This window comes from Taudactylus pleione, unplaced genomic scaffold, assembly GCF_031769625.1.
Source record: "Taudactylus pleione unplaced genomic scaffold, aTauple2 ptg000012l, whole genome shotgun sequence".
Taxonomy (NCBI): Eukaryota; Metazoa; Chordata; class Amphibia; order Anura; family Myobatrachidae; genus Taudactylus; species Taudactylus pleione.
Genome location: NW_028284415.1, coordinates 335,363 through 347,364, shown reverse-complemented (window position 1 = coordinate 347,364; position 12,002 = coordinate 335,363). Strand labels below are relative to the sequence as shown.

At 43.8% G+C, this 12,002-nt stretch overlaps 1 protein-coding gene across 1 annotated transcript; it reads right to left on the bottom strand.

The window, feature by feature from the left end:
• Positions 1–821: 821 nt before the first annotated feature.
• CUNH17orf58 (chromosome unknown C17orf58 homolog) lies at positions 822–8,546 on the bottom strand. The gene is made up of 4 exons (XM_088467926.1): positions 8,098–8,546; positions 7,894–7,977; positions 4,296–4,487; positions 822–1,963 (listed from the first exon to the last, which is right to left on the bottom strand). Exons 1-4 carry the CDS (start codon positions 8,498–8,500, stop codon positions 1,773–1,775), a joined length of 870 nt encoding a protein of 289 aa, XP_088324052.1. The 5' UTR covers positions 8,501–8,546; the 3' UTR covers positions 822–1,772.
• Between the last annotated feature and the right edge of the window lie 3,456 nt (positions 8,547–12,002).

The window sequence follows — 12,002 nt, the reverse complement described above, 5'->3', positions numbered from 1 at the left end:
TATATATTTAGGATGAGCATATTATATTTATGAAGAAATTATAATTCACTTTTCTTGAGTGTGCACAAGTGTTTAATTTTCCCCCTGTTAATTAGTGTGTGTGTGATACATTTGGCCCAATAGGAAGTAATGAGGACGTTGCATTTGATTTTAACGGGGATTTGATAAACTGAACACAAAATCTCACCCGAATTTGATTTAAAAATCAAATATTAATAAATGAGGGATTTGTTAAGGGATTTTGCAGTTCGATTTAAATTCGATTTTATAGATTCATAAAATTGAATATCAAATAGAAGTTTAGTAAATTTAATCCCTGGCCTGTTTATGTGACCCCCCATGGGTCACTCAGCCGGCCGAAGGGATCGCAGATGATCCGATGCAGCTGGGATCAGTAATACATGCGGGAGGCGTGATGCCTGCTGCTGCATTGCCATCGTACAGCTATCGTAGCTGCTAGCATGTTAGCAGCTGCAATATATCACCCCCCCTGCCTGCAGTGATTTCTGAAACAAGCGAGTTTGGAAGCTATACTGATTTCTGTTCTGTAAGTCAGTCTGCTCCTGATATACCCATTCCAAACAGTATGAGAATACACCTGTCTGCACTGTCATTTACTCCTAATGTGCATAGTTATCCAGGTTATAGGTGAGGACAATGTAAATAAATGAAGGCTGCAGGTGTACTTCAGGGTCCAGTCTTCAACTCGGGCAACGCCGGCTATCCCAGCTAGTTTATAATATATGAATGATTTTTCTGAGCAATTGGATTATCATGTTTTTAATCGACCTGAAAACCCTAAAAACAAAGGGGTGTGGGAGAGTTGTTTTTTAATTTCATAAATGCTGATTGGTTAAACACATTTGTACAATCATACTTTCCATGAGATTTTTCTTTCGGTTATATTTACTTTTGGAAGTCCCGTTCAAAGTGCCAATTCATGTGCACACACCACTCTTGTCTGAGTATCTGCTGAGACAACTCTGCTGCAGCTGGAGGGGTATGAGCAGAAGCATCAGTACACATTACACTCTTGTCCGATATTGTACCATCCAATCAGATGAAAATTAAACTGCGCCTGAAACCTGATCTTTGGATGCAGCCTGTTTTCTTCGGAGAAAACATGATGGAAGGTGCGTACACACTCTTTAGATATTGCATAAACGGGTTGGGAATCAAAAGAATGGCCTGACGATTGTATAGGTGTGTACCCAGCTTAAAAGCCCACAAGAGACGCTATGCTGTCCTGTATTCCTTATGGGGCTCATGTACAGTTGGGTGCATTTGCACCTGATTGTATACCAAAAAAGCATTTCATTATGGTAATATGATGAGTCCATCTTATAAACAGTAATCGTGTTAGAAGTAGTGTATAACTGCTCCTAAGGATAATGTAAAGATGTGGATTGACGTATTAGTAGTAAATGCTAATGTCACATTACACTATTTTTAATATAATAATGTAATGAAGTGTATCACACAAGAGAAAATATTGTCTTAGTAAGTTATTAGCCAATCAGAAGCTGCTACTCATCATATTTTTGCATATTGTTGCAGTACCCAGAAGAGCTACACGTCCTAATAGGTGTATCTGTAGACCTGTCTGCATTCAACTATGTTGCATTGCTTGCCCACCACCACTGCACCTATCCAGATGTTGGGGGACATTCAAAGCTAGATATATATGAATATGTAAATTTAAAAAAAATTGTGCATGCGCAGTATGCAAATTTATATCTGACGCAAATATCTCCAATAAGTTTGAATCAGAATCATTTACACTTTGAGTGCATGGCTGCAAGCACCTTGCGTTCTTTCTTGTGGTTAAATCGTTTCACAAAATTGCTGCCACTTATTACAAGTCCATCTCCAGCTCTTAGACGTCCACTGATAATTTGCTGCATGGACAACGGTAATTCCATCCTCTTGTGGTAAATCTGCCCCATTATAATGTATCGGCTCCCTGCACAAAACAAAAATAAAATGGTTAAATTGATTACTTTAAAATATATATTAAAGAATGTAAGCTCGCACAAGCAGGGCCCTCTTCCCTCATGTGCTTTTCCTTTTATTACTTATACCCTCATCTACTCCATATACCCTACCACGGCAACTAACCCTGGGGTTCTTCTGCTATGGGTGTAACTACCATAGGTGCAAGGGGTGCAGCTGCTATGGGGCCCAGAGCTTGGGGGGGGAGATATATGCCTTGTCAAAGTTACTTGTGTTGTATACATTTTTTAACCTTTGGGTGGTACATAGGGGCTCTTACATTGAACGCGGAGATGATAGTGAATGAATGGGGTGTCTGTGTGCTGCTGCGGTGTTGATCGTGAAAGAGTGGGGTCTGGGTGCTGCTGGGGTGTTAATAGTGTATAAATGGGTCATCCTGGGTGCTGCAGAGGTATTGGTAGTGTGTGGTAATTGGGGTTGGTGTTGAATGAAGGGGGATTGTCTGAGTGCAGCAGGGCAGTTGGTAGTGTATGAGGGTGAGTGCTGCAGCGGTGTTAGCAGTGAATGAGGAGGGGTGTGTCTGGGCTCGGTGTTGGTGGTGAAAGTAGCAGGGTGATTAGGTGCTGCGGGGGTGGACAGGTGCTAGTTTTCATTTGGAAGAAGTGGCTAGCAATGGAAATAATTCCAGGGGAACACCAAACCTACGTAGGTATATCGAGAATTTTGAGAACCACGGAATATTGTAAATTGTATTTAAATCCAATGTGGATACCCTTTTGTTCCCTGTGCCTACAACTACACTGTGATGTCAACCATGAATATGTAATATCGCTGCACTGAAAACAATCCTGTCTGCAAGAAGATTAACCACAGCAGAAAGGAGAAATGGGCTTCATGTGAACCAAAAGCCCTTGACCATTGGCTCAGTCAAATCTACTGCTGATTGGTTGGCCCAGTCCAGTTTACTCCCTCACCCACTGAACTTTTGTCACCTACTAGCAGCGCTCCAGTATATATTTGAGAAGCTTGTGGGCTGGGAGGACAAGAGGGTTGAGGAACTGCACTAGGTAGTGGGCCACGTCATCCATTTGCACTGCCGAGTCCACAGACCTCTACTCCATTTCTGTCCCTTTGAACAACTGAAACAAAGTGTAATTCATGATTGTAGCTGCGTCGTTCTTGGGGATCAGAATGGCATGCTCTCACAGCCAGTGCATGGACTTTTTTTTTTTTGGGGGGGGGGGGGGATGTCAGCAATATCAGTGTAGTTCTGCTAGGGTCTTCACTACTGTGCCTAGGAGTGCAGGGTTGGTCACCTTTCCCTCGGACTCAGGATACTCTCTGTCCCCTATTTTGAGTAGGAGTTTGGAAAATTGCCCAGGGGAGATATCGCCCCTCAAGTGGACCCTCATGTTCTTCCTGAGAGAGCGCCACAGATACAAAGCCTTTGACATGTCTTAACTTCGCCAGCTCCAGTTCCCCTCGGTACTACTGGTATAGTCTGCCAGAAGTCATTTTGCCCCTTAGGATTTGAATTTTGAAAAATCCTTGCTTGGGTGCTTAGGTCATGGAAGGAATATACTCCCAAAATTTCATGCTTCTAGGTCCAGGGGTTGGGGTTGGCCGTTGATGAATCAGGACATTTGTTTTTATATATTAAGATAAGTCTGGCACTTGTCATCCATACGACTTCTGTTATAAATATGTCATGTGTGCAGCAGTTTTTGTACCTGTTTAACATTGCAGGAACGTAACTAAAAGTCCTCCAATATTTTTATAAAATGTGGTCACATGAGTATTTGTTTGCACTCGTAGGAACTTTTAATGGACTATTGAGAGATATGCCTGTCTGCTCCACGGGAGGTTTCTGTCCTCCCTGAGCTCGCCTTAGGACACCTGCGTTACGGTTTGACAGGTGTACCGCCCCAGTCAAGCTCCCCACCTGCCACTGTCCCCGGAGCGGGTGCAGCACCTGGCCCCCTGTCAGCCTCCACCTCCAAACCCCCCCCCCCGCAATTAACTGTTAAACCCCCACAGCGGGGGCAGGCAGTGACACGATTCACGCTGAATCGTGTCATTTTGGCCCCGCCCCCTGCCTGTATTATCATTGTGTAGCGGGGCGGGGCAAAAATGACGTGATCGTGTGACCGCACCCCCGTCATGCCTACAAACATCAGGAACCCTCCCGGCCATGCCTTCTTTTGCCGGCCACGCCTCCTGCCCTGCCGGTCTGGCTGCTCCCTCCCGGAAGGAGCAGCCAGAAAGTCGGCAACTATGGGTATCGCTCACTACAGTGACGTGGAAATTAATAGTCAAAATTGGTATATGTAATATTTTCTCACCAAGTTTGAAGTCCAAGCAGGATTTGTGGCAGTTTAAATTGTCCACTGCTAAAATCTTCACTCTGAAGAAAAAGCCATCTGGCGTTATATATAGGCGATTCATCTTGTATAGGCCACCGCTATTTACCAGTATAGTCAAGAGCTGTGTGCCTTTACAGAGCATGTCCACGTCATGAATGATCCCATTAACAGCTATGAGAAAGAGAAATACAATTTGTATGGATACTGGTGTAATACTCTGGGGGGTATATTTACTAAAGTGAGAGTTTTTAGAAGTGAAGTTGTTGCCCATAGCAACCAATCAGATTCTAGCTATTATCTTCTAGAAGGTGCTAGATAAATGTTAAGTAAAATCTGATTTGTAGCTATTCACAACATTTCTACTTCTAAAAACTTTCACTTTAGTAAATATACCTTTGGGCCTGATACACAGCTAAACATATGCCTGCTTGCAGTGCGTATCTTGTGTGATTTTAACCTCCTGATAATGAAGAGTCGTATGCATTTCCAGCACATCTACACTTATGACTGTAACTGGGCTTTAATGGAGGTTCTCACTTGGGACCTGATTCAGCAAGGATCGCAAGTGCGGTTACGCATGCAGACGGCTGATTGATGTGTTCTGCACATGTGTATGCATCGCAGTGCGCATGCTCGAATACTCCACTGTGATCGCAGTGAGTACGCAGACCCATCACAGAGTGATTGACAGGAAGTACCGTTTGGGAGTGGTCAGCGAAGCGCAGGGGTGCCAGTGCATTTGAACACCGTTGCAGGGGCGTGCATAAATTAGCCAATGCGATTGCATATGCAGCTTGAGCTCTCACTGCGTACCAGAAGTTTAGCAATTTATGAGTAAGGTCTGGCCTTGTGCACGTGTGCATGAGGCTTCTATGTTACAGATGGTTTTACAGATTGTAAGGTATTACGGAGGTGTGTAAGGTAAGGTGGGCATCCTTATGTTAGGCTGCGATGGCATAGCGATCGCAGAGGATTAGCATATCTTTGCAGACTGCGTGTGTAATCGCAGCCGCAATCGCAATAGCAGTTCGTGCTGAATCAGGCCCTTTGTCACATGTACTTTATCATCTCTCACATCCATATGTACTCTCTATCATCACTCCCTCCCTGCACATGTCCACTTCCATATTTACTCCCTCTCCACACATCCCATCCACATGGACTTTTTCATCTATCCCCTCCAACTGTTGGCTCTCTATCATCTCTTCCCTTTACATGCCCACTGTATCATCTGCCCATCCATATATCCTTTCTCTGTCATCTCTCACCTCCACATATAAGCCCTTATTTATTAGCCTGCAAGTTCCAGGCACAGGTCCAATTACATTTAATTAAAAAAAATGTAAAGGGCAAAACCAGCTTGTATTTGCCTTTTAAATTATGGTCACTATAAAAATATGAGTAATTTGCCAGAATCGTGCCCATGCCTGCAACTCACAGGTTATTAAATAAGGACCATAGTCTCTGTCGTCTCTCCCTTCACATTTCCCCCTCCATTTTACTCTCTTAATCATATCTCCACTTCACATATCCTTCTTCATCTATCTATCCCATCCACATACTGTCAATCATCTCTCCCTTCCATATGTCTAATCCCTAACCCTCCCCTTGGTGCCTAACCCTCCCTCCTGGTGCCTAAACCTAACCGTCCCTTCTAGTGCCTAACCATCAGGGTTGGTGCCTGACCCTAACCGTCCCTTCTAGTGCCTAACCCTCCAGTAAGTGCCTAACCCTCTCTCCTGGTGCCTAACCCTAACAAAAAATAAAAAATCATGTGTCGATCATTCATTGTCGACCATTTTCATGTCGACCTTTTGATCATGTCGACCATTTGTACCTGTTGGCCTTCTTACGTTTTGAACTTTAGTGTGTCGACCTTTTGTACCTGTCGACCTATTGACTGTCTAACACCTGGGATCTATCTAGACATTATCTAACTAAATACTGTCTATCTACAGTCTGGAACCCTCTCCCCTCTACATGTCCTCTCTCTGTCATCTCTTCCCTCTACATGTATTCTCTCTGTCATCTCTTCCCTCTACATGTCCTCTCTCTGTCATCTCTCCCCTCTACATGTCCTCTCACTGTCCTCTCTCCCCTCTACATGTAGCTTTTTTTTGTCATCTCTCCTCTCTACATTTCCTCTCTCCATCATTTCTCCCCACTACATATCCTCTCTTTGTCATCTCTCCTCTCTACATGTCCTCTCTCACCTCTTCATTTCATTTCTCCCTTCTACATGTCCTCTCTCCATCAGCTCTCACCTCTACATGTCATCTCTACATGTCCTCTCTTCCTCATCTCTCCCCTCTGCATGTCCTCTCCTCTGCATGTAGTCTCTTCATCATCTCTCCCCTATGCATGTCCTCTCTCCTCTATATGTCCTCTCTCCCCTCCACATGTCCTCTTTGTCATCTCTCCTCTCTACATGTCCTTTCTTCATCATCTCTCCCTCTACATGTCATTTCTCTGCTCTACATGTCCTTGTTGTCATCTCTCCTCTCTACATGTCCTCTGTTCATCACTTCTTCCCTCTGCATGCCATCTCTTCGACATCTCTTTTCTCTACATGTCCTCTATTCATCTCTCCACTCTGCATGTCATCTCTCACCACTACATGTTCTGTCTGTGTCATCTCCCCTCTCTACATATCCTCTCTCCATCATCTCTCCCTCTACATGTCCTCTCTTTATCATCTCTCTGCACTACATATCCTCTCTTCCCACTACATGTCCTCTCTTTGTCATCTCCACTCTACATGTCATCTCTCCCCTTTACATGTCATATCTACCCTCTACATGTCCTCTCTCCGTCATCTCTCCCCTCTGCATGTCCTCTCCTCTGCATGTAATCTCTTCATCATCTCTCTCCTCTATATGTCCTCTTTCCGTCCTCTCTCCCCTCTACATGTCCTCTTTGTTATCTCTCCTCTACATATGCTCTCTTCGTCATCTCTCCCCTCTGCATGTCATCTCTTCACCATCTCCTATCTACATGTCCTCTCATCATCCTCTCTCTCCTCTACATGTCATCTCTCTGCTCTATATGTCCTCTTTGTCATCTCTACTCTTTACATGTCCTCTGTTCGTCAACCTCTCTCCTCTGCATGTCATCTCTTCGACATCTCTTCCCTTTAAATGTCCTCTCTTCATCATCTCTCCCCTCTGCATGTCCTCTTTCTGTCATCTCTCCCCTCTGCATGTAGTCTTTCTGTCATCTCTCCCCTCTACATGTCATCTCTCCATCATCTTTCCCCTCTACATGTCCTCTGAATGCCATCTCTCCCCTCTGCATCCCTTCTATCTATCATATCTCCCCTCTACATGTCCTCTCTCCATCATCTCTCATCCCCACATGTCCATTCTCCATCATCTCCCTCCTCCACATGTGTACTCTTTATATGAACTCTTCTTTCAAAATACCACTTGTTTCTATCCTCCCTCCAATGCAGAATCCCCAGTCTGTATAATATCTACTTAGCATGTCCTACTAAAGCCGAACATGTAACATTTTCTCTTTGACAAATACCTGTTTCTAACTGCTTGAGGTACTACATAATGTATAATATACTACTCACCAAAGTCACTGTTACAGTAGGCCTCTCTTTCATCCCTTTCTTTGTGGCATTCAGACAAACAAATCCTCTCTTTGCTATCAGATTCTATAAAGAAAGATGAGCCGATACATCCAACACATTACATCAATGCTTCCAAGATGTCTTTTCTTCAATAGCTACTAGATAAAAAATAGCATATAACTAGGGGTAATGATATAAAAGTACCTTTCCTGAAGGCATTAAATTGATAGAGGATGCTGGATGGATGCCGGTTGATGTTCCAGGCTGCTTTGCTTGAGTTATGTGAAAGATCTAGGTTTTTTCGTTTGCTGATCTTACCAGGTCTGTTACTCTCATGGTCCAATAAGCCATAAATGATGGTTTTGGTGTCTCTATGTTCTTGTATGGAGCTGGTTTTGGTAGAATGAAAATGAGAGGACACTAAAGCAGATTGAAGATGGTTTCTGTCCTGAAGAAGCTTTTGCGAGTTACTATATTCATTTGTAGAAGTGTGTTCCACCAGGATATTTGTTGGAAGTCTATTGCCATGGTGGACATTGGTCTTTCTCAGCCCAGAAGTATTGTCCAATGTGACTTTAGACTTTATCTTTTTATCCAGCGACACCATGGTCTTTCCATCACCCAATTTCAGTGGACGAGTTGCGGCCAGGAGTCCATGGCTGGGATTTCTGTTCAGGAACACGCTCCAGGGAAGATCCCCCACTTCTCTAAATGTACCTCTAGCTGGGCTAATTTGAAAGCTGAATGTTGAATTCTCCCAAACATCTGCAAGAAAAAAATACCAACAAATGGTATTACCATACCGTAAGGCACTGTACTTTACTTAGTGTTATTTTAGAGGGTTTGGTACGGGATGCCTGCTCTCGGGATCCTGGCAGTCAAAATCCTGACAGGGTTAGTATACCGACACCTAGTGCCTAACCCTAACCCTCCCACTAACTCTGCCACTTACCTTCGGGATGCCAGCAGTTGGAATTGTGACAGGTGTCAGGCTTCCAGCACCGGTATTCTAAGCGCCGGCATCCCCTTTGCAAGATATTGACCGCATCCCATTTTGGATGCCAGGTAAATGTAGTGGCAGTACCAGCTCTACTACTTAACTTTCTCTGCAATTTAGAATGTTGTCCTTGCTCTCCTTAGTCTTCTATGGTCAGGTTTTAAGAAATGCATAACCAGCGTGGTTCTCTAAAGAGGCAGACAAATATCTCAGTTCTCAAGGGACAAGCCAATGGATAATAATTAGTTACAATAGTCCTCTCTAAAGGAAAATCTAGTAAGTTAGATTTTTGAATTTATCTGATTAAATAATGTGCTTGAATAAATGTTGATGTATTTTGGACACAGCAAAAGGAAGGTGTATTTAGTCAGTAGCAGGTGCAGTCTAGACCCAACTATTCTATAACTGATTGAAAAAAACACACAAAATTATGTTGTAGAAAATACAGAGCTGATAACAAAGCAAAAAAGTTATCATGGAAAATATAAACTAAGGCAGATAATTTTTATTTAGATCTAGTAACTTTGTCTATTTAATTTTTCTGTAAAACAAGTCACATAAGACTCAGGTGGCTATTTATCAAGTAATATTTACAGGATATTCCTCGAAAACAACGTTTTTCAGTTGCCCACAAATAATAAGGATCCCCTGAATGTACTATCTATGTCCCTCCATTTCCGACAGCAGCCGAAGCCCCATCTATTTCTATGGGGGCTGCAAAAATGTCAGATTAACCAAGCTCCGAAATGCTTGGCATTCTGGAGTTTGTTCCCAATAGGATGCCAGGTGGCATTAACCTATAGAAGCCTATAGGCTACTATGACGAAATATGTAACTGGGTAAATACTCCACTACTTGTATGCAGGGCCGCCATCAAGGGGGGACTGCCAGGCCCGGAGAGAGCAGGGGCCTGGGTGACAGCAGTACAGAATATATGAATCAGCAGCCAGGGAGACACAGCTCCACCGGCGGTATTTGAAATATGGCGCTGGTCGCAAGACATTACAGCTCGCGGACCGGCAGCGAATCAGGAGCAGCCATTGCGGCCGCTCCTGATTGGCTGCCGGTCTGTGAGCTGTGATTGGCTCGTGAGCAGCGTCATATTTCATATACCGCCGGCGTCGCTGTGTTTCCCCGGCTGCCGTTGTATATCTGCACTGCTGTCTCCCGGGCCCGCTGAAGAAACAAGGCAGGAGACCCTGCCCTGTGCCCCTCCACCTAGTGCAGCAAGTCTTCCCTGCCCTAACCCTCTAGTCCAGCCAGCCTTCCCTGCCCCGTGCTTCCACAGTCCAGCCAGCCTTTCCTGTCCTGTGCCCCCCATGCCCATCCTGCCTTCCCCAACCCAAACTTTGAGAATTTTTAAACTGGGTTATGCACTAATTGACGTCCAACACCCCCTGTGTAGCTCTACCCACATTATACACAGCTCTACCCAACTCTGCGCCATCGCCCAGGGGGGCCCTGCCTTCTTTGTCAGTACCGGGCCCCACGATTTCTGATGGCATCCCTGCTTGTATATATACCGATGTGTGCTCCTATATATGCACACCTTGTGCATTAACTCCCACATGCTTATGACTGTATCTTCAGCTTCTGCTGTATTGTGTGCCTACTGTGTTAACCATGTAACTCATAATACCTGGTTAATAAACCACAACCTGGTTAAATTATTAATCATGTAGACTGACCTCCATCACACACCACTGGCACCTATAGGATCTGCCAATAGACAAGTGGCTATATAATAATCTCTGACAGCTGATGCCATGTTAAGATGGCATTCCCTATTGGGAAATCCTAGCCGGAGAGGATCCCACTCAGGCCAGGATTTCCCAATATGGAACACCATCTAAAAATGGCATCAGCCATCTCCCTCCCCTGTAAGCATTATCTCCTCCCCTCACTCTTTGTAAAGTTTTTGCTATGCTCATGCGCAGTGTATGTCTTTTTTTCTATTGTATTTTCTAATTCAACTTGCACCCACATGATGGCCACAACCCCTCCCCTGGCGTACTGCAGTGTGTATCTGGGCAGAGGGTCACCAGAATTAAACTCCCAATAAATTCTAGTTTACAGGAGTGGTTCTACTTCCTTATACTAACAATGGGACTATGGGGACGAAGAAGGCTGTCTGATTCATGCCACAATATAGAATTTGCTAAAGACTGCAACATTAGCAAGCACTGAAAGAACTCTCTATAAACAAGAACTATTCCATTTTATCCCTGAATATTCTCTTCACCGCATAGCAGCACTCAGATTAATTTAGCCAAAATATTCTGCCCGGTCTTTCAAGAGGTAATGTGTCGCTCTCTGTTACCAGGCAAACACTGCAATTATTTCCTATATACAAGAATCTCCATATTTGAGTGTGTGGTATTATGTGGTCGTGTTTAAGATGTTTCATTACTGTTTGAATGGCCCTTGGAAACAAATGTCACATTCAGCAATGTGAATAGAGACGCCGTGGAAGGCACACATTGTAAATTACGTTTTTGTTCGGTGTGTACACTTTTGATTTGCTAACACTGAGCAGAGAAATACCTTCAGCTGGGTCAGTTGTGAAGCGCTCTCGTAAATGCTATTTAAGGCATGGGGAGAAGGATTCTGCGAAAAAAAAATAGATAAAAAATCTGCCTGTAGGGAAAATATTGCAAATATGGTAACATGCATGAAGAGGTACCAACAGATGAATAACAACTAGAAACCTAAAACTAAATAAAATTTTTATATTTTTCCTGAAAAAATAAACTAAACTAACCTAAAATTTTAATTCCAAAATTAAAAAAAAGTGTGCGTGCCATTTGAGAGCAGAAAATGTGCATAAATGTAAAGTTTGGCTTTTTTCCCATCAGCAGAGAGCTATAGATGATATAGAGATGGACGCAGTGTCGATGTTGAACGGAAATGGAAGATGTTTTAAGTCTGCTCATACGTCCGAGCCACACAGTGCCTGATTCAGAGAGGTTCATTAATGTTGCCACTGCTGCAAATTTGTACGCAGCGCAGGGGAGTATCTATAATGGGTGCAGGGTGTGCTGGGCCCACACCGCAAACCCTGCACCTGTATGTTTAATACTTACCTCTCCGCCTCCAGAGTCCCACGTTGGCA

What these genes read in the sequence shown, in the direction of transcription:
- CUNH17orf58 (XM_088467926.1), bottom strand. Translation starts at nt 8,500, where the DNA reads ATGGTGTCGCTGGATAAAAAGATAAAGTCTAAAGTCACATTGGACAAT. An exon ending in CTACTGTAACAGTGACTTTG is followed by an intron (nt 4,488 to 7,893) that starts GTGAGTAGTATA and finishes TCTTTCTCATAG; the next exon opens with CTGTTAATGGGATCATTCAT. An exon ending in CTGCTTGGACTTCAAACTTG is followed by an intron (nt 1,964 to 4,295) that starts GTGAGAAAATAT and finishes TGTTTTGTGCAG; the next exon opens with GGAGCCGATACATTATAATG.